The 19,915-nt window shown below is 31.6% G+C and overlaps 1 protein-coding gene across 9 annotated transcripts in view; it reads right to left on the bottom strand.

Annotated features, from left to right (window-relative positions):
* POSTN (periostin) overlaps nt 1-19,550 on the bottom strand; it is a 34,651-nt gene extending 15,101 nt beyond the window's left edge. For all 9 annotated transcript variants that reach the window (XM_008073132.2, XM_008073135.2, XM_021706509.1 and 6 more), the window contains exons 1-16: nt 19,318-19,550; nt 17,847-17,945; nt 13,145-13,209; nt 11,213-11,370; nt 9,057-9,221; nt 8,030-8,176; nt 7,379-7,520; nt 6,107-6,319; nt 5,389-5,523; nt 4,140-4,288; nt 2,836-2,972; nt 2,147-2,277; nt 1,524-1,654; nt 1,315-1,417; nt 1,145-1,212; nt 386-431 (exon numbers count right to left, since the gene is read on the bottom strand). In XM_008073132.2, the coding sequence (XP_008071323.1) occupies nt 386-431; nt 1,145-1,212; nt 1,315-1,417; nt 1,524-1,654; nt 2,147-2,277; nt 2,836-2,972; nt 4,140-4,288; nt 5,389-5,523; nt 6,107-6,319; nt 7,379-7,520; nt 8,030-8,176; nt 9,057-9,221; nt 11,213-11,370; nt 13,145-13,209; nt 17,847-17,945; nt 19,318-19,436 (2,008 nt within the window). In that variant the 5' untranslated portion in view covers nt 19,437-19,550. The remainder of the gene's footprint in view (nt 1-385; nt 432-1,144; nt 1,213-1,314; nt 1,418-1,523; nt 1,655-2,146; nt 2,278-2,835; nt 2,973-4,139; nt 4,289-5,388; nt 5,524-6,106; nt 6,320-7,378; nt 7,521-8,029; nt 8,177-9,056; nt 9,222-11,212; nt 11,371-13,144; nt 13,210-17,846; nt 17,946-19,317) is intronic.
* Between the last annotated feature and the right edge of the window lie 365 nt (nt 19,551-19,915).

Raw genomic sequence — 19,915 nt, 5'->3', positions numbered from 1 at the left:
TGAAGTGAACAACAAGTCTTCTTTAAGGCAATTTCTGTGTCTACACATCTAAATTTTCATATATATCTGCAGGGTCTTTTAGTGACCTCTCCGCTTTGAATGTCTTTTTTCCCCCTCCTTGCACTCTAGTACTTGGTTTATTGTCTTTCTTATATTGTATCACTCCTTTTTTTCCGATGAGTGGAGAAGGGTTCATTTAAGTTGAAAGATATAGCCAAACCTAGGACCTCAAGCCCTGTTTCAGGTGGAATGAGATTTGCCATCGCTTGGAATCCTAAATACCAGATTATCAATAATCTTCATTTGTAAATACAAAGAAAAATGTTGTTTTCGCCTTTTCTTTGCATCTTGCCAACTGTGTGGCAAATATTCATTATGTACTTACTATAGACAGTCATGGGGATTTCTTTGAAGGTGCTACCATGAACAAACTGAAAATAAATGATCATATTTAGTAATATGAAATGTGCTAGTTGTATCAAAAAACAAACAAACATGGCACTACTTTAATTCTTGGTAACATAAAAATAGTGACACTATCATTACACTTAATAGAAAAGAAGTCATCATATAAATTATCTACCGGGTTTTTACTATCAGGTCAGATGGCATAAAAATCATTGAATTTGTTACTCAGAGTTTTATTAATTATAGAATAATTAATTCAAATTTAAATAGATTTATTAAATACTACTTTGTGTTTTCTACTATTTTGACCCTGCAATGACATAGAAGCAAAGTACTTCTTTACCTTTAACCTGTAATTAGTGACAAATTTTTATAAGTAAATTATTTATTTTACGATTAAACTCAGAATCAAAACCGTATGACAGGATGATTTTTTTTAATTTTTGTACTTTTTATTTTCTCATCTGGACTGCAAACTTTTTGAATAAAGACCAACTCTGATTCAATTTCATATTTTTCATTAACCCTCAATACACTGGTTGGTCCAGAGTAGTTTTTAATAGCTATTTGTTGAACAAAACCTTGAAGAAATGATGCCATTTCTTTATAGAAAAGCAAGTGGTGAATAGGCAACAAAGAGCAATCCAACTTATTGATACATACATCTCTAGTCTCTTATGTAAAACCTACAATGTATGCTCAACATATTTGAAATAAATCCGGTAATGTTCTATACCTTAATTTGGATGTATTTGATCAGTTTATTAAGTATTTCCAGCAGCTGATCATTTCCAACAGGTGTGTCTATGAAGGAGAACATTCAGTAAATATTGATAAGAAAGTATGAAATAAAAATCTAGGTTCATATTATCACTTAGCTCAATAATGAGTTCAATAATTACCAACCTGCTGGATAGAGGAGTTTATCTACAACATGAATGACACCATTTGTTGTCATGATGTCAGATTCTTTTGATTTCAGTTCATTCACCAGAAGGGTATCATTTACCTATCAAAACAGAAGATAAAGTCAACAAGAAAATTAATAAAAGATGAGTATTAATATAATTTAATGATAGATGAATCCTATTATAAATTTACTCTGAACAACTTACTCCTTTCAGATATATTTTGCTTCCTTGTGTTGTCTTTAAAATATTAGTAACACCCGGTTCAAATCCCTTTCCAATGAAAACTCCTGGTGTCAGATGATAAAGAATGATGTTTTGAAGAGCATTTTTGTCTCCTAGAGAAAAATATACATATTTATTTCATAATATGAAATTTTGATAGTACAAGGGCTATGAAACAAAACATTTCTTTGTCTATATTACTTTTACATTGCATTTTCTTATAATGCCATTGTTCTTTCAAATAGCTATCAATGCTATGCCAAATCATACAGTCACTTCAGTCAGCTCAATCAAAGCATTATTACCCAACTTGCTGGAAGAAAAAATATGAAATTATTTTTGAAATCTTGACTATTTTCTTCTGTTAGCTAATTATATGGTCTTTAATATAAACAACATAAGTGAACATGTCACCCAACAACATGACTAAGAGGTTTACGAACAATATTGAGCAACCGTTCACACATCCCAAGTGGAATTAAAGGAAACTAAGTCTAGCTATGAATACAAAAGAAGGGATTTTTTTAGGCTGATAACTAAGTGAGAAAGTTTGAAGAAGAAGTAAGATCCTGAAATCAAGGGGCAAATATTTGGTATTTACTCACGAATCAGAATTTCCTTTTCTTCACTAGTCATTCCCTTAAAAGCATCATTGGTTGGCACAAATAATGTCCAATCTCCAGGTTGTGTTAGGAGCTCTTTCAAGTCTGCAGCTTCAAGTAGACTGAGGAAGACGCTAAGCCGAAAGAATTTACATTTTATTTTGTTATATTTGGATTTAGGTATGTTCATGCACAATGCATATAATAGGATAAAACTCATGTATTGTGGAAAGCATGAGAAAATTACTCACACATTTTCACGTTTTAAATGCAATTTTAAAGGAAATTTTATCATAAGAAAATTGTTGAACTTCACAATATGATTTTTAAGTTTCTTTATCTGTTTTCATATTATAAATCATGACAACACTTTATAGCAAAATGAAAACTTTTTAAATTTAATACTTCATGAAATAGTTATTGCTAGTATGAGAACTAGCTTTAAGACAATTTTTAAGGAGTAGATCAGTCTATTAGAGTGTTTCCACTCACAAAATCATATCATGGGGGAACAGGAAGCAAAATAAAAAGCATTTAAAACATACATCAATTTTGACAACATTTGTATGGACTTATTCTAAATTCTATTCTCAGCAATACAGGAGACGGAATGCCTTCTGGGATATGAAGTGTGAAACAAAAATATATCAACAGCTCTCATTCTTTTGTGGAGATGCAACTAATAGGCTTACCTAAAGCGCTTATCTTGTTTTAATTTTTCATGGAGGGATTTCTCTGCTGGTTTGATGATCTCTCGGAATATGTGAATGGCGCCGTTTCTTCCTTGCTTGCTTCCTCTCACCATACATGAATTTTCAATGCAGACAGCCTAGCAAAGAAAAGAATGATATATAATGACTGTTTTCTTGCCTGAAATTTCTCATGTGAATGTAGCTGCATAATTAAATTTATGGATTGGCCCTTTTGAGAGAGCACCTGGCCTCTGAGGCCAGAGAAAACAGCATCTTTTCTGTTTTCAGTGTTGTACAATCTGATCCCATACTTCTTTTCCAGCTAGATTGTCTACTGAAACCCAAGTTATCCTAGATAATCAAGCAAGAAGTTTGTCAATAAATTTCAAAAATTTCGTGGAATTCCATTTCTATATTTTTCATCACTTCTCTCCAGGTTTTAACTATTCCTTCTGACTCTCTTTTGGTCAATATTAGCCATAGAGTTTCTTGTCTTCAGTCCTCTTCTGTTCTTCACAAATATGTATCATATTTTTTGACCGTAAGATACTATCAATTATAAGTCAAGTCATTGATATATTTACATATGTATATACATATATATATACATAAATATACGCATATATATTTATATATGTATGTGAATAATTTAAAATGCAGTTGAGGAGCTACAGAGAGTTTTAAAGTTGAGGAGCTACAGAGAGTTGCATATTCATTTCTAGGTAATGCTTGACTTCCAGTGAAGTCATTTAGCAGTAGTTGCATGTGTTATTTGGACAGACACTGAACAAGTGCAATTAGTTGCACTGTAATTTTCATAAGTTTCTGAAATTTCTAGAAATTTTCTGTAAAAAATACCATCAGTACTATTTTATTGAGTCTAGAAATCTGTGTATCTATAAAATCTCTATATGTCTATCTTAAAAATCATTCAAAAGGGATTCAGTTGCTGAATTGTTATCACAATAAAATATCCTACACATTTGATTCTGTATAAAATTGCCTTGCAAATTGAAAAACTTATTTTAGAGGGATTTTGGTGCTTTCTGGAATTTAAAATAATTAATGCTTTAGAACATAAAATTGTTTATAATGAAATAAATACAAATCTGAGTTATGAATATATGACACTTTTTATGTAATCATATAACAGTCTTTTCACTCAGGCTATATGCACATGAATAATATTACAGTCACATTCATAAAACTCTGGCATAACTATTATTACAACATTCTTTGACAAATGTATGTCATCTGACATTTAGGTCAATGTGGATTTTTTTATCTTGTTCTGATTCACTTACAGTACGATACACGAAGACTCTGAGCTGTTTGCCTCCGATGGTCTCAAGTTTTTGTCCATTGTAAAGCTCATTAAGGCCAACTTTTACTTTTAATATATGATTCTGCAGAATTAATTTAAGAAGGCGCTGATCCATGCTCAGAGTATCATCTACAAGTAAATTCATTAAGAAAGAGCATGATTTTATGTAGAAAACATTAAAATTTATCTTGGTTAAAAAAATCATGAAAATGTATAATCCCTAATACTGTTGATATTATGGATCCAGTATTCATATGAGTCAACTAAATGCTCAAGAGCAAGAGGAAACTCAGTGATCGATTGCATCAAATGACTATAACACAGTTCCAAGCAGTTCAAATGATGAGTTTTATCTCAGAAAGGCCTATGTAGTTTTATGTAGCTAAACCATAATGGTGGCCAAGGTTTTGTCTGACAATTAGATGTTCATTAGTTTCATGAACGACTAATGATGAATCATTTGTAAATTCATCTTTATTACTGGTAAAAGAATCAAAGTACACACAATTTTAAAGGTAAGTTAATGTGGAAACATATGAACATTTTTATTACAAAGAAGAAAAGCAGCACTTCTAGTAATTTGACTTTTCTTCCAATTAATAATTTTCCACATCACAATTTAGTACTTGGGAAACATAAAAAAGGTATTTACTTTTTTAATTACTAAATTTTGCTTAACAGTTTAGATATGTCTTCACAAATATTTTTTTCTGGAAATAAATGATAGGTTGCATTAGTCTAAACACTTTCTGTAAATAACAACTATTTGGTGAACCACTTACATAATATTTCACATCACAATATAGAAGTGTATTATAGTCTCTTTTTATTTTTTTCAATTTGACATTCTTACTGTTCGAATTTTTAAATGTGAAATACATTTATTTAATTCTAAATATTACTATGTTGGTATCAAATAAATCAGATTTATTTTTCTTAAGATCTACTAACACATCCTTACATGTGCTGGAAATGTTCTAAGATTCATAAAATAATTCACTACTACCTGTTATAAACTTTCATTCCCTGTAAATTATTATTCATTATAATGAAATGTTTTGAAATGAAGATTTTAGTAAACACAGCAACAGTACTAACAAATTGTATGTGTAGTCAACGTAGAAGTTAATCAACACCTTACAAAACATCTATTATTTCTTGTTGCAAACCATCATGGTAAAGAAAAAAAAATATGCAGAGGGAAAGCAGGAACATGTGTCCATACATACCAGAAAATGCATTATTCACAGGTGCCAGCAACGTGTATTCTCCATCTGGCCTCAGAGAAGATGCCAAGCCCAGTTGGGCCACAAGTTCTGTGAAAGTGGTTTGCTGATTCCCAGCAAGCTCAATAACTTGTTTGGCTGAAAAATAAACCATTACTCTGCTAAAAATGTCATTATTGCTATTATCATCATCATGAAAGAAGTAAGTCAATTCTTGGCTGTTTTTTGATATTGTAAGCTATTTACTGCAATGTCACTGTGACAAGGCATTTGCCTTTCCCTAGAAAAAGAGTGCCTGATTCCATTTTGGGAGATTAATAACCACAAAGGATTTCAGAAGAGAAATATGTTTCTGTCTTTCTACTAATAGTTTAATTCTCTGTGACTCACCTCTCACCTCTCTACTCTGTGGATGCCATAACTCTCTCATTTATCCAACATTGAGCATTTGTTTACATCTTTTCTTCTGTTTCCAAGAAAAACTTTGACACTGTGAGAACCTTTATAAATATTAGATGTTAGGAAACCTGAAAAGCCAATATTCCATGCCTGAAGTGCCCATGGCCAAACAGGCTACCTATTTAGTACTCGACTAGCTCACTGTTCATTGGTTTTGTTTTCCACAGTCTTTTCACTGCATATCCATTTTTCATTTACTTGCCCTTTGAGACACCATACTTGGTAAATAACAGTAAGTAAAAACTATGAAATTGTTGCTTACCAGAATCAGGAATTAGAACCTGATCAATCAAATGGATCACACCATTATTTGTCACGATATCTTTTTTGTTCACCATTTTGATTCCGTTTACAGTTATGCTGTCACCATCACATCCTATCTCAATTGTGTTTCCTTCTAGGGTCTCGAAGACTGCTCCTCCCATAATAGCCTCAGAGCACTGAAGAGTATTTAAAATATGATACTTCATGAGAGCTGGAGGACAAAATAATAAAGAACAAGCTTTTAGATGAGGGGAACTAATATTTGACACTTTAGATATGTGATTTATTATGGAACTAAGTATTTCTAAGAAATATAATACACATATAAAGACTGAAGGATTGACTGAAGTCTTTTAAATCCTACTGTTTATGTTCTAAAGTTTTTTGTTCCATCAGTTACTCAATAGAAATAGCTCAGTTTGATAGAAAGTAAAATGAAGAGCAGATCAACTTTAGGATATAATTTATGTTCTAGAAAATGTGGTTAGATAAGTTCTAGGTATCATAAGTATGCAATTTTTGATAAGAAAGTAAAAATAAGTAGTTCTTGATGATACTTTTTCTAAAATACTCAAGCAGTATCTTGCTTCAGCTTCCCATAACAGAATATCTGAACATAACTTGCAATGGATTTGATAGAAGCTGAGAGTAAGACAAACTGTTTCCTAAAGAAAACACCTAGAAAGTACCCCAAATAAAGATGATTTCTTGAAGAACATTGGACAGATATATGCTATAACTGTGTGATCTCTATTCTGCAACCTAAAAATTTTTCATCTTAAGTTTGTATTTGAGGATAGGCTGAGTACGTGAAATGTACCAACACAATGTAGTATCTGATGATAGAATGGGAGACAGGAAAGCAGCCAAATTCTTCTGTGTGTCAGTACTTAGTAGCCCAACTCAATTACTTATTTTGGCAAAAATATAGAATTAAAAGCACTGAATAATATGTATGCAATATTAAATTTTTATGACCTAATATTTCTTTTCAGCATTTGCTAATCTTTCCTAATATCTGCTACTTATGTACTTTAAAGCAGAACAAAAATGTGATCTTAAGGACACTCTTATTACTTAAGAATTATACTCTGTCTACTCTTTTAAGGATTTTTAAAGACTTTTGTTTTTATAGTGCATCTCAGAATAAAAGTTTTTCTTTCTCTTTGAATATTAAAGCTGATATTATAAGCAAAAACTAGTGTCTTATTGATTTCCTTTTCTTCCCAGAATTCTGGGAGACTTCTCAGAAATGAAGTCATTTTATTACCTTCGGAAGCCACTTTGTCTCCCATAATTCTTTCCAGGACACCTCGTGGGAGTTTCTCAAAGGCCTCATTGGTAGGAGCAAAGAGTGTGAAGTGACCATCTCTTCCCAGTGCTTCTAATATATCTGATGTGATGGCAGCTGCCTGAAATACAAAGTCTCTTTTAGAGACTTGCCCATTGCAAATTCAAAAGAAAATTACAACATGCTTAGCCTAGGTTGACATGAGAAAGTTGATTTCTTCACTATAGAAGTTTTTTTCTTGTTAGATTTTTAAAACATTACTTTTTGACACTATCAGCTATGTCTTTTCCAACTTTCCTCAAATTGTATTTGCAAGAATGGGAATTTTACCCATGTTTGTGAAACTAGAAATATCCAGCAGAGTATATAATAAATGAGATGAACACATTCTAAATGCACTAAATACATAGTAGTCATGTAACTAATCATTATCTATCATGTCCATAAAAATACTATTACTTCATATAAGGATATGGCTTCTCCTTTGTATAATGAAAATAGTTTCATTTCAAGAATCATGTTTGTTAAATTTCTGACAGATTTATTTAATAGCATTTATGTTGTGCTTAGATTTTGACAGGGGAAGAGGAAGGATTTCAATGATCCTAGGCAATCTGCTCTTGGACTTACTCTGAAAGATGAAAGTTCATCTTCTGCTTCAATAAAGTCTTGAATTGAGGTACCAATTTGTGTAAGGACACGGTCAATGACATGAACAACACCATTTGTTGCAATCTGGTTCCCATGGATGATTCGAGCACAATTAACAGTGACAACCTATAATTATTTGAAAAAATATCAAATTACCGAAATCAAAGATGTCCATTGACCCCTGAGACAGCAAGCTCATTCCCAAATTTTATTTATACTGGTAAATTAACACAAAGAAGCCTATATTTTAAATAGAAAAACTTTGGATGAAGATATCTTGCTATATCTAAAAGGTACTGGAAGAGAAAATGGAGCTAATTTAGAACCCAAGTCCAGACTTCCTTGATATATCTGAAACCACAAGGCAAAATTGTTTTTTTTTAATTCAAATTATTGCTTTTATTCCTCTCTTTCTTTTATGCAGAGAGTTATGAAGTATTTTTAATGTAGGACAGCGAATTATATAAAGAAGTCTAATTAGTCCTAAAATAATTTCTGATAAAGAGAAATAATCATTGCGTAAGTTTATACTCAGTTTTTTTAAACAACAATTTCCTAAATATTACTCATTATTGACCTATTTTGCCCCTAGGGAACTTAACTATTTATAGAGTCCTATGACCCTTTTGGCAGTTTCCCATAAAGATACTGATCCAAATACACAAGAACCCCAATTAATATAATAACCAGGGAGTGAATACAAGGACACTCATTCTCTGATTATCCTTTTTGCCATGCATAAACACATTTTTCAACATCAGTTATTAAAATTTCCTTTTTTAGAACACTTAAGTATACTGTCAATGAGCTGTCAGCATAATTTTTCCTTCACAATCACTCTCTAGTAGAACTTAGTAACTGGATTGGAAATTTATATGCCCGAGGTTTGGGGGAAAGTCATGATATAGCGCTTATTTTATTATTTCAGTGAACATTATATAAACGATATTGACACAATTTCAAAAAGATATTTATGAGCAATGTACTTTTTATTAGTGAAACTTACCCCATTAGGATAATGGTTAATGAAAAGTCCCAAATTGTTATACATTGAAGGAACAATCATGCCATTTTTTAAGTCCTTGGTCAACATTCTCTTATTAACCATGTGGCTATGTAAAGCATTCAATAACTCAACATTTACATTGCTTTCCAAACCTCTACGGATATCCTAGGAAAAATTGAAATGATAGAAATTTAATTTACTGTGGATCATTACTAAAAGTCATATGATCACCCTATATCTAGTCTCTTGATGTTTTCTCACTGCATTTTCAGATATTCACACAAAATTACAACAAATAATTTAAAATTATATTATCCTAGTTAGTTGAGAAATTATGGGCTGGTTGCAATGGTTCACACCTATAATTCTAGCACTTTGGAAAGCTGAGGTGGAAGAATTGCTTGAGACCAGAAGTTCAAGTCCAACCTGAACAACATAGTGAGATCATGTCTCTACAAAAAATAAAATAATAATAATAACAGTAATAATAATAATAATAATAAGTAAATAAAATACATTTTGTAAGTTTAGGTACTCAGATAAGGATCTTGAATCTGATAGAGTGCCTGGACAGACCATTTTTTTACCAATATGCTGATGAAGAGATATGATGAAGAGATATGATGATAAGACATTGGAGGATATGAAATCATTAGCTATTTAAAATATCTTAAGTGGCATTATATTTGTGTATAACACTTGAGTTTTAACATGGTTTCATGTTTATTTCACATAAAATTCAAGAAGTCAACCACCTGTGCCTTTTTAATCTATCCAATGCCATGTATTATATTGTACTCACTGCTATAAGAAATACAGAGATATATAAAGCAACATCTCAACAATTAAGGTACTTGTCATATAGCAGTAGGTAAAAGTAAGCATAATAAGAGGAGAAAAAATATTTTCTGTGATCAAATGAAGAAGGCCAACTATATGAAAAGTAGTTTGAAGATGACCCTTGACTCAGAGTAGATACAATTTAAATGGGTAGGAATGGTGTGATGGTCAATCCAAGTCCAGTTGCTGATTTAGGGTGAATGTTGGGAAAACAAAAGTTATCTCATTTGGTAAACACATACTGTTATGTTTCTCAGGTAAAATTAAGAACTAAATTCAAAAAGGTATATTAAACAATAATGTAGAGGACTTTAATAACTAAATAAGGAGTAAGTTAAACTGTCCATAAGGAAGCCCTGAAGGTTTTGTGGCACTGGAATTTAAAGATTAAAGCCAGAATTCAGGAAAGTTAATTGTGTGGCAAAGCACAGCAGAAATGAGAGAATTACTTAGGAGGATCACATTAGATGAAACATGGGTATTAAAAAGAATTGGATAATGAGAGGTAAAGAGGGATCAAAATTTTCAAATGTGAACATTGAGACTGGAGCTACTGATTATGGAAAACAGGCAGCAGAAAAACAATTATTTGTGGAGAGAAAGAAAACAGCATTTTTTTGGATGGCTTTCGTTTAATGATGCAGATGAAATATCCAAGGAGAAATTTTTTTTTTTTTTTTTTGAGTTGGAGTTTCACTCCGTCGCCCAGACTGGAGTGCAGTGGCCGCTCCCGGCCTCCGCAGCCTCGACCTGCTGGTCTCCGGCGATCCTTCCGCCTTAGCCTTCCGAGTAGCCGGAATTACAGGCATGCGCTACCATGCCCGGCTGATTTTTTGATTTATTGTAGAGATGAGGTATCGCTGTCCAGGCGGGTCTCGAACCGGCAGACTCAGGCAATCCACTCACCTCAGCCTCCCAAAGGCGCGGGATTACAGGCTGAGCCACCAAGCCCGGCTCCATTAGGTTTTTAAAATTACCGTTCTATTAGACAGATCATCTAGAATTGCATACATAATCTCACAAACAAAAAAGAAATAAGAAAGAAGTAACATAGGATAATACTGAGTGCCCTTTTAGCCCATTATTGATTTAGTTTTTTTTTTTTTTTTAAATTAGTCTATAAGTCTACTGGAGAGTTATTCTATTTATGGATGTATTAAAATGTTTTACTTCCTGCAATAAAGTGTTTCTTTAGATATCCCCATGTATGCATAATAGAAAGTTTTAAAGTTTCTATTAATATCTCAGTTAATAAATCAATTAAAATTAAATAGTAACAGCAAAAAATAAATATATTGATAAAAATAATGATTTACAGAATCCAAGTTGTCCCAAGCGTCATTACTCGGTGCGAAGTAAGTGAAGGATCCCTTCCCTTCTATCTCTTCTCTCAGTTTTGAGACATCAGAGTAGTGCTGTGTTGTAGTGGCTCCAACGATGCCCAGAGTGCCATAAACATGGTCAATTGGCATAACTGAAACAATCAAGAAATGAAGAACTGAGGATAATATTTTCAGTATATTATTTCATTATCATTTAATATTTGCACTTTCTCCATTAAATTTAACTAATAATTTTAGTAATAAAATTCTACAAATCATTAACTTATTATGAAAATTAACTTTTGAGTACTAAATAATAAAATATTATTAAAATATTATTTCATATGTCCTTTGTGTTAAGAAAAAATAATTTTAAACTATCATTCTGGGTTTAAACTTTAGTCTATTTAGTTTTCAAAACTGCTATATCAGTAATAACTAAGTTATAGGTAAATATCAAATATCAGATATATTAATTAAGTCTGTAGTTTTTAACGTATTTGAGTCCCTAAAATAAATATGTAGACTTGCTTATTCTCATTATAATTTCAGAAATAAAATAGATCAAAATTGTTAATTCTTCCAGATTATTTCCCCTCAGAAGAAAGATTCATGTATGAATGCCAACCTGAAGGGATTTATTTAGTAATATGTAGCCAACATATTTTTCTATATGATTTGAAAATTAGTAATAGATTTCTATATGACCCTATATGATTTGAAAATTAGTATATTTGGCCCGCGGGTTCGAGACCCGCCTGGGCAACTTGGCGAGCTCTCATCTCTACAATTAATAAAAAATTAGCCAGGCGTGATAGCGCGCGCCTGTAGTTCCAGCTACTTGGAAGGCTGAGGCGGAAGGATTTCCGGAGCCCAGCTGGTCGAGGCTGTGGTGGCTGGGAGCAGCCACTGCACTCCAGTCTGGGAGTGAGACTCCAACTCAAAAAAAAAGAAAAAAAAGAAAGAAAATTAGTATATTTGAATAATAAGTATAACACCAGGATATAAAAAGAACCCCCAAAAGATGGAGAAATTGAGTCAAAATTGCAAGTCTAAATTTATCAAGATTCCATGTGAGTCCTATGCTTAGATTTAAAAACAATTCTAGAGAGACTGATAGCATTTATGTAATAAACCTGTAATAAATTTTAATTTATTATAAATTAAACCTGAGCTAATAATATGACATGGTTACTAGTGACAATAGCAAAAATGCAAGGTCTCCCAAAATAAGGTACTTGTCTTGGTATACTCTCAGTTGCTCAGACTCAAATGGATTGTCGATATCAGTGTAGATTACATTCAGAAAAACCATTGGACTAGAGACGTTCTATGGTTGGTGTTCATGATGGGGAGGACTTCAGAGTTCAGTCACATTAGAAGATTGGAGATGACTAGCCCAGAAAGCAAAAAATTTTGTGGAGGAAGAGAGGGTAGTTGGGGAAAGGGCATGATGATTGGCATAAAATATCTGAATTTTATTTCTATTTTTAAAAGGAAATAGATGGACTATTTTTTCTCCAGTTGGCAGAGTTATAGGAACATTATAAAATTAGAGCTGTTTAGCTAGAGTAGAAGATGACCTTGCCAAGTAGTTAAGATTCGTGTTTCCAGACAAGTTCAAAGAAAGGGATTTTGTAGAGAAGATTTTTGTTCTAGAAGGGAAGTTGAACTAATTTAAATTTATGACTAAATTTTTGCTGTATTGCCTAGCATCCAGTGCATGAGAAGTATGTTCTAATATTTTATCACCATGATATATTCATAATTAAAACAAAGATATGAGAAATGTATCTTGGATTTGTGATAGTACTAAATACACACATACACACACAAACACAATTGGCTTATCTGTAAACTACTTCAATTTTTTTCCTCGCATAAGACAAGTTCATCCTTTAATTCAGGAAATCGAGATTTTTTTACCTGCTGGACAACCTTTCATTCCTTCCATTCTCATATAACCAGGGCAACATTCATATAACACAGTCCTGTATATTGGAAGAAAATTAATATTTAGATGTTAGATGAAGAACTACATAAGACATTTTAACATAAACTAGGTAGAACATATCACTTATTACCATGATTTATTGAAAGTCTAGAAATTAAAGCTTTTTCTGTATTTATATTAGCTTGATTTTTCTCTACAGTTTCATGGTACTATGAAAAAGTTCTAGAATATTGAATATAGAATATTGTGAAAAATGAAATCTGGATCCTAATACTAGTATTTGGTATAGAGGTGAACCTTAAAGAAGTCATTTATTAAGTTTGAGTCACGGTTTCCTCAACTGTTTAACATGACTATAGTAACTATAATACCTATACATGGGGTAATTGTGAATCTCGAATAAAATAATGCTTTTAAAGTCATTTTGTAAACAACAAATTACTAAAATGTTTGCTAGTATAATTACAAAATACACTAGCCAATTTTAATCATAAAATGCTATCTCATTTCTAACTAAAATAAGTAATGCTATTTTTAGGTTTGAATTGTCAGTAGAGTTGCTAATTTGATAATATTAAATATAAATTTGTTGTAAAATTTGGAAAAACAATTTAAATAAGTTTCTTTTAAGTTGCTAGAGTACAATATTCAAGGAAATATTGTCCTATTTAAAGTTAATAAGGTGTATTGAATTCTGTAGGCAAAAATTTAAAAAATATCAGAAAATTCAAGCAAACAAAAGTATACACAAAATGACTATCTAACTTACTATATTTTGAGGGAAAATAGTAATCTATGTAATTACTTCCATGTTTTCATCTTACTAGTACTATAATCCTAACTTTCGTTTTATCACATTTCATAGAACATTTTCTGGAGTTCTTCAGGATGTAACATAGGCAATATTTTTAAATTAAAATTTACATAATGATGTATATTTTTTTTAAATAGAAATGTTGGGATAATGCTATCAAATAACTGAAATAAGAGGACTATTGCAAGTAAAAAATGCATACTGTTTTTAAATTTTCAGTTGCTAAATACCATGTCATACAGATTAAGAGAATTATAGATTAATTATTTTGTAATTCAGCAATTAAACATAAATTAGCTTATTAAGATGTTATTTCTTTTCTAGCTTTTTATCTACTTGTGATTCTAGTACTCAAGAAGTATGAATGAATGAAAGAATTTAGGCAGTTTAGGAGAAAGATCACCAACTATAAGAAATAAAACTTTTTATTAATATGACAAAGATAATAATAAGAGCATATTTTTGAGAAGCAAAAATCTGAATGATATAAAAGATTATCTTATACAGTTAAATAAATGTAAATAAGCATTTTCAAATTAAAGCTAAGTCTATAAACTAATCATCCAATGTTCTGTGGTCCTGCTTATGACTTTGGATTCATATTCTTCATTTGTTAATGAAAAATTCTTATTATGTAATGTTGTCTTAAATGTAACTTTTAGATTTTAAAAATAGACAAAATTAAGTGTGAAATGCCAATTTCAAGTAATTCTCTAATTTTAATAAGATTGTAAGAATAGTTAGTACTGGAAACCTAACAAGCTATATAGGGATCTTTTAATAGGGCTCCTGAAATACTTTTATTTACATGGATCTGCATATAAATAAATTTTTTATTGGATGTCAAGAGATTAATTAAAAATTGCTTATACATTAGCTTTCAAATATACTGAAACAAACAAACAAAAAAATGTGCTCAATCCAGAAACTGATAACACTTATTTGAAGTAAAATAGTAACTAGAAAAAGAAATTGTTTATACAACAAAAATTTCTATAACACATGCAAGTATAACTCAAGGATCAGTCTTACTGTAGAGAATAAATGCACTTGATGAGATAAAATTCCAACAGTTGGTTGTAATTTCAGCTGATAACATAAACAGTGTGTTTATGAGTAGATGTTTTGGAATTAATAAACTAGCTTTTTCAGAACATTTATGTCACAGAAAACATGATGTTCTCATTGATCATTAGGACAAAGCTAGAATATAAAAAAAAAATCATTGCTCTGCACAGCTCTAAACATGGGAAATTTATCTTTTCATAATAGTATCTAAAATTTTATGGAATGCCAACTAAAAATATAATTGACATTCTATAAAAGGGAGTCTACAGAATGTTATTATTGCTGGACCAATATGCATTGTGGGCAATATCTTAAACACAGGAAACTTTATGTTTTTCTTTAGGTCTGCCCAGTTTACTTTCCCCAAATCCCTAGAGCAACTGTTCAATGGGAAGGCAAACATTCCTATCAACTGATACATGGAGTCCTAAAGATATCTCTGGGAATTTAACAGAAGCAAGCAGATGGCAGATCAGGCATTCTTCCTGTCAATATTATTGATTTCTTTAGTTATTTAAAACTAGCATTTACATTTATTTCAGTGCACAGATGCAAATTTGTTTTTGAAAATGATGTTACTTTGGGAAAGAAATTTAATATAATCGAACAAAGGAGACTCTGTTACATTTCTGGTAAAAAGCCAGGCTCCAAGGAAAGGATTTTTTTTTTCATGGAAAGAAAGAATCTAAGAAAGAATCTTGCTGTATGCTCTGTACAAGCCTTGATATCTTTAATATATTTACATGGCTAAAGTAAGAGGATAGCATACTTCTTAAACTTCCAGGAAGGATGTAATAAAAGATTTTCCCTAAATATTTCAGGGAGCATGTCCTCTCTTATCTAGTTAGCGTTCATTCTAAATAGGCCTTATGGTATCCAAGCATATAAAGAACACAGGGGAACACTCAGAGCCTTAGTATTCCCATCTGGGACTTGACTTGTCACTACTGACTTGCATTACACTTGTGTGAATAACTCACAAGACTAGCAGATGTCTTCAAACTAATAGTAATAATGTCCAGGTCAAAAAGTAACATTAGATTGCAATTCTGTTAAGCCAATGAACAGGGGGTGGGCAGCAGTCTTGTGGTGCCCTAGACTTAATTACCTTGAGGTAGATACAGACCAGTTTAGATTATATGCCTTGTATACATGATTCTTTCTTAGTAATAAATATAATCCTGTGCATTTCAAATAGATATCTGGTCATGACCCTTTTCATATATATGTGTGTGTGTGTGTATGTGTGTGTGTGTGTATGCATTTGTTTAAAATAGTTTAATTATAAGGACAATCGATATTATGAGTTATAGTTAGTAATTTCACATTCATTCATAAATTTATCTTCTTTGAAACTCTATAATACAGGTATTAAATCCAAGTTTCACAAGTAAAGTCTCCAAGAGGTTAAGTGTTTCCGTATTTATTGTTTATATTAGTATTATTAGCTTAGAGATGAGTTTTTAACCAATTTTTCCACCAATTTAGGATAACCAAATTTTAATGATAGTATGCTAATAGATTCTTTTTTAGACTTTTTGATTCTCTGGACATCTATCTCTGAGGGTGGAATCCAAATTAACAGGAAGCGTGGAGGAGCCATTTCCACTGTTTCATTGATTGAGGGTGGCATCTAAAACTTTCTGATTGAGCTACTTATTCTATCTATGACTCAGTTCCCACACTGTAAAATTAAAAAATTTGGCCACATGATTGATTCTTAACCTTTATAATCCAGAATTTTTATTATTTTTTGTAGATTTTATTTTTTAAACTTTTATTTTAAAGATATGGAGTACAAGTCATGATTAGGCATACAAGTGGACATGATGCAGGTAAAGTTTGGGGCCTCTCTTTGGTCCTCACTTTGCCTGGTTTGAAATCAGGTACCCTTATTGATGTTGGGTACCCCCCCTACCCCAGCAGCATCCTGCTACTGCCAATCCCTTTCTTATAGTATTATGGTAAATGTTCAGGGTCCACTTATGAGTGAGAACATGTGATACTCTGTTCTTTCTTTCTGTGACAGATCACTGAGTATTATAGACTACAAATACTTATTGGTAGGAAAACCAAAAAGCATGTCTATTAAGCAATAACAATGTTTTTCAATTTTAAGCTAATCAGGAAATATATAATTAAGTTGAAACATTGTCATCTTTTTAGTTATTGAAATATTACATATAGAAATGAGTTTCCATTATCACCGTTGTGTACCTGTGAGAGATCTGGCAGCTTGAACTAAGAATCACTGGATTAAACAAAAAAAATGAAATTCAAGGTTTTTTCCCCAGTGTTAGACTTTGATGAAAACTCTGAGGCAAACTGAAGTATTTTAGATAATTTGCAAATAACTGGAGGTAAACATGAACTATTACATCAGAAACCCAGTATATTTTAAATCAGTTTGTTCTTCTGGTCTGCTTTTTTATAAAATGCAGAAACTGAGGCACAGAGGTTAATTGATTTGCCTAAGATAAAAGAGGGCCAAATCAGAAATAGAAACCACATAGTCAATTGCTTACATGGATTCTATGACAAATTGAATAGTGATGTCATCTGTCTCCTTCAGCCTTCATAACACGTGGAGTTAGGGAGAAATATGAGTTCCACTGGTTATAAAGGAGATGCAGGGAGAATTTCACTATTCACATGTATTTTTTTTTCTGTTCTTTAAACCTGCCCCCACAATTTGGGACACTATTTTCCAGAAGGATGGTGTATACACCTAAGGGAAGAAATATGCATCATGGCGTTGACTTTGGAAGTGACACATTATGAAAAAGACTTACGTTTTCTTTCCACAGATGGCACCTTGATACCAGTTCCTACAAGTGCTGAAATATTTCTTTTTGGTGCCCAAAATCTGTTGAAGGGCACAGACATTTGGGCTGGAAGATAAGATGAAGAAGGAAAAAAAGGTTAATGTCCTAATAATGACTAGTTTTCATATTTACAGATCAGATGGTAAAAGTTAAGATGTGAATTTGATATTCAAAGATGTGATTCTAGCTTTGCAGAACTATAACTCTTGACCCAATCTTCCTGAATCATTGGAAAAGCTAAAGTCTGTGGGAAAAAAAGACAGAGAGAAAAAGAGGAAAGGGGGAAAAAAAGAGAGAGTAAGAGAGAAAAGTATAGACCTTTGAGAGTAAAATACAAGTGCTTCACAAAGCTAACCTAATAGAAATACTAAAACAGCATTAAGTTTAACATGATTCTGTTTCTATGTGTCTTATTGCTTTTAATAGTGAATAATCCACTGACCCTTTAGAAAGCAAATGTAATCATTTGGGGGACGACAATGGCTTTAAAGATGTCTGGAACAATGAGAGATCAGAAAGCAAAGGAGACAATATTAACTCTGTGCACAAACACTATTCTCTATAATTTTCTAGGTATTTAATCCAGAAGTAAATGAGTGCTAAAATGAACTTTTAAATGATATGGTTGTCCAAAGTAAAGGTTTATCATTTGAACAAAAGTAATAGATTAGAACATGCTCTGTTACAATTGTGTGTGTGTGTGTGTGTGTGTGTGTGTGTGTGTGTGTTTCTCTTAAAGAGATAGAAGTCTTATTTTACTGTAAGACAAGGAAGCTTTTGAACATTATGAAAATCCCTCTGAGTCATAGGAAGAAGTGCCAATATACACTTTAAAAAAATTATAAATGATTGGTTAACTTACTAAATTAAGTCTAATAACTTTTTAAAATGTTAAGTTGTAGTTGCATTTGTTCTATGAAATATAAATAATTTTTACAAATTTTACAGAATACATAATTAAACAAAAATCTTTAAAGGATTCAGAGAACTAGTTACATTACTCAGCATTTAACTTTCATATGTAATTTAAATAAGATTTCCTCTAACATCATGTGAGATAGTTCTAACCTGTTTACATAATAGCTCCTAAGAGTAAATTATCTAATTTTGAACACTCCTTCCCAGATTTTTGAAATAAAATTAAAACACAAATGAACCAAATTGTAAAGGAATGAGCTGATACATTTTGCTAATTAGATTAAAATTATATAATGTTTCATAAAAGCAGTTACACTCAAGTTATTTTGACAGCAATTCTTAAAGTTAAAATGCATATATAAATCATAGAATACTCATCTTATCCTTTTTCTTGTTACTTTCTAAGAAGCAGGAAAAAAACTGAGATTTATATGAGAAACTTTATGCATAGTTGCACCTATAACAAACTAAGAAAAAAAAAAAAGAAAAAAAGGTTTATAAAACCAAACCAGTGACTTACCCCTGCTCCCGGCCCCTGATACGGCTATGAGCCAAAATCTTGTCATAATGACCATTGGCATTTGCAGAGTTAACAACAAACAGCAAGAGCAGAGAAAATATGGATAAAAAAGGAATCATCTTTAGTCTCTCCGTTGCAATTAGTTTGTGAAGAGAACTGGCAGTGGGCTTTGGAGAGCTCAGGGTTTATATACATGTCAGAGTTGTGGGAGGGAGCACTGTATCAACCTGAGAAGCTGAACTCTTTCCAAGAAACATCAGCAGCTTCACATTGCCAGCTAAAAGTCTGTTTTTGTTAGTTATATTTACGGAACATATTGAGTTACTTGTTTATTTCTCATTATAAAGATGATATTTATTTTTAATAATATGAAATGGCTTTTTGCATGCTTATGTTTTAATTTTGTTCTTTTGTACTTTAGAGGATTTTATGGAAAATGCTTTTATGTGAGTTTTAAGGAATATTCTGCAATCTATCCTTTTTGGAGTACATGTCTGTGTAATGAAAATTATTATTTGATCTTATCATGGTTTACAACAGAACTGAAAGGTTATTATTTTTCACCAGAAAACAAAACTGGATGCAAATCTGGCAATCA

The sequence above is a fragment of the Carlito syrichta genome, unplaced genomic scaffold (assembly GCF_000164805.1).
Source record: "Carlito syrichta isolate Samal-C Ts95f unplaced genomic scaffold, Tarsius_syrichta-2.0.1 Scaffold315653, whole genome shotgun sequence".
NCBI classification, from domain to species: domain Eukaryota; kingdom Metazoa; phylum Chordata; class Mammalia; order Primates; family Tarsiidae; genus Carlito; species Carlito syrichta.
Note: the sequence above shows the minus strand (reverse complement) of the source record. Positions and strands in the feature narration are given on the sequence as shown.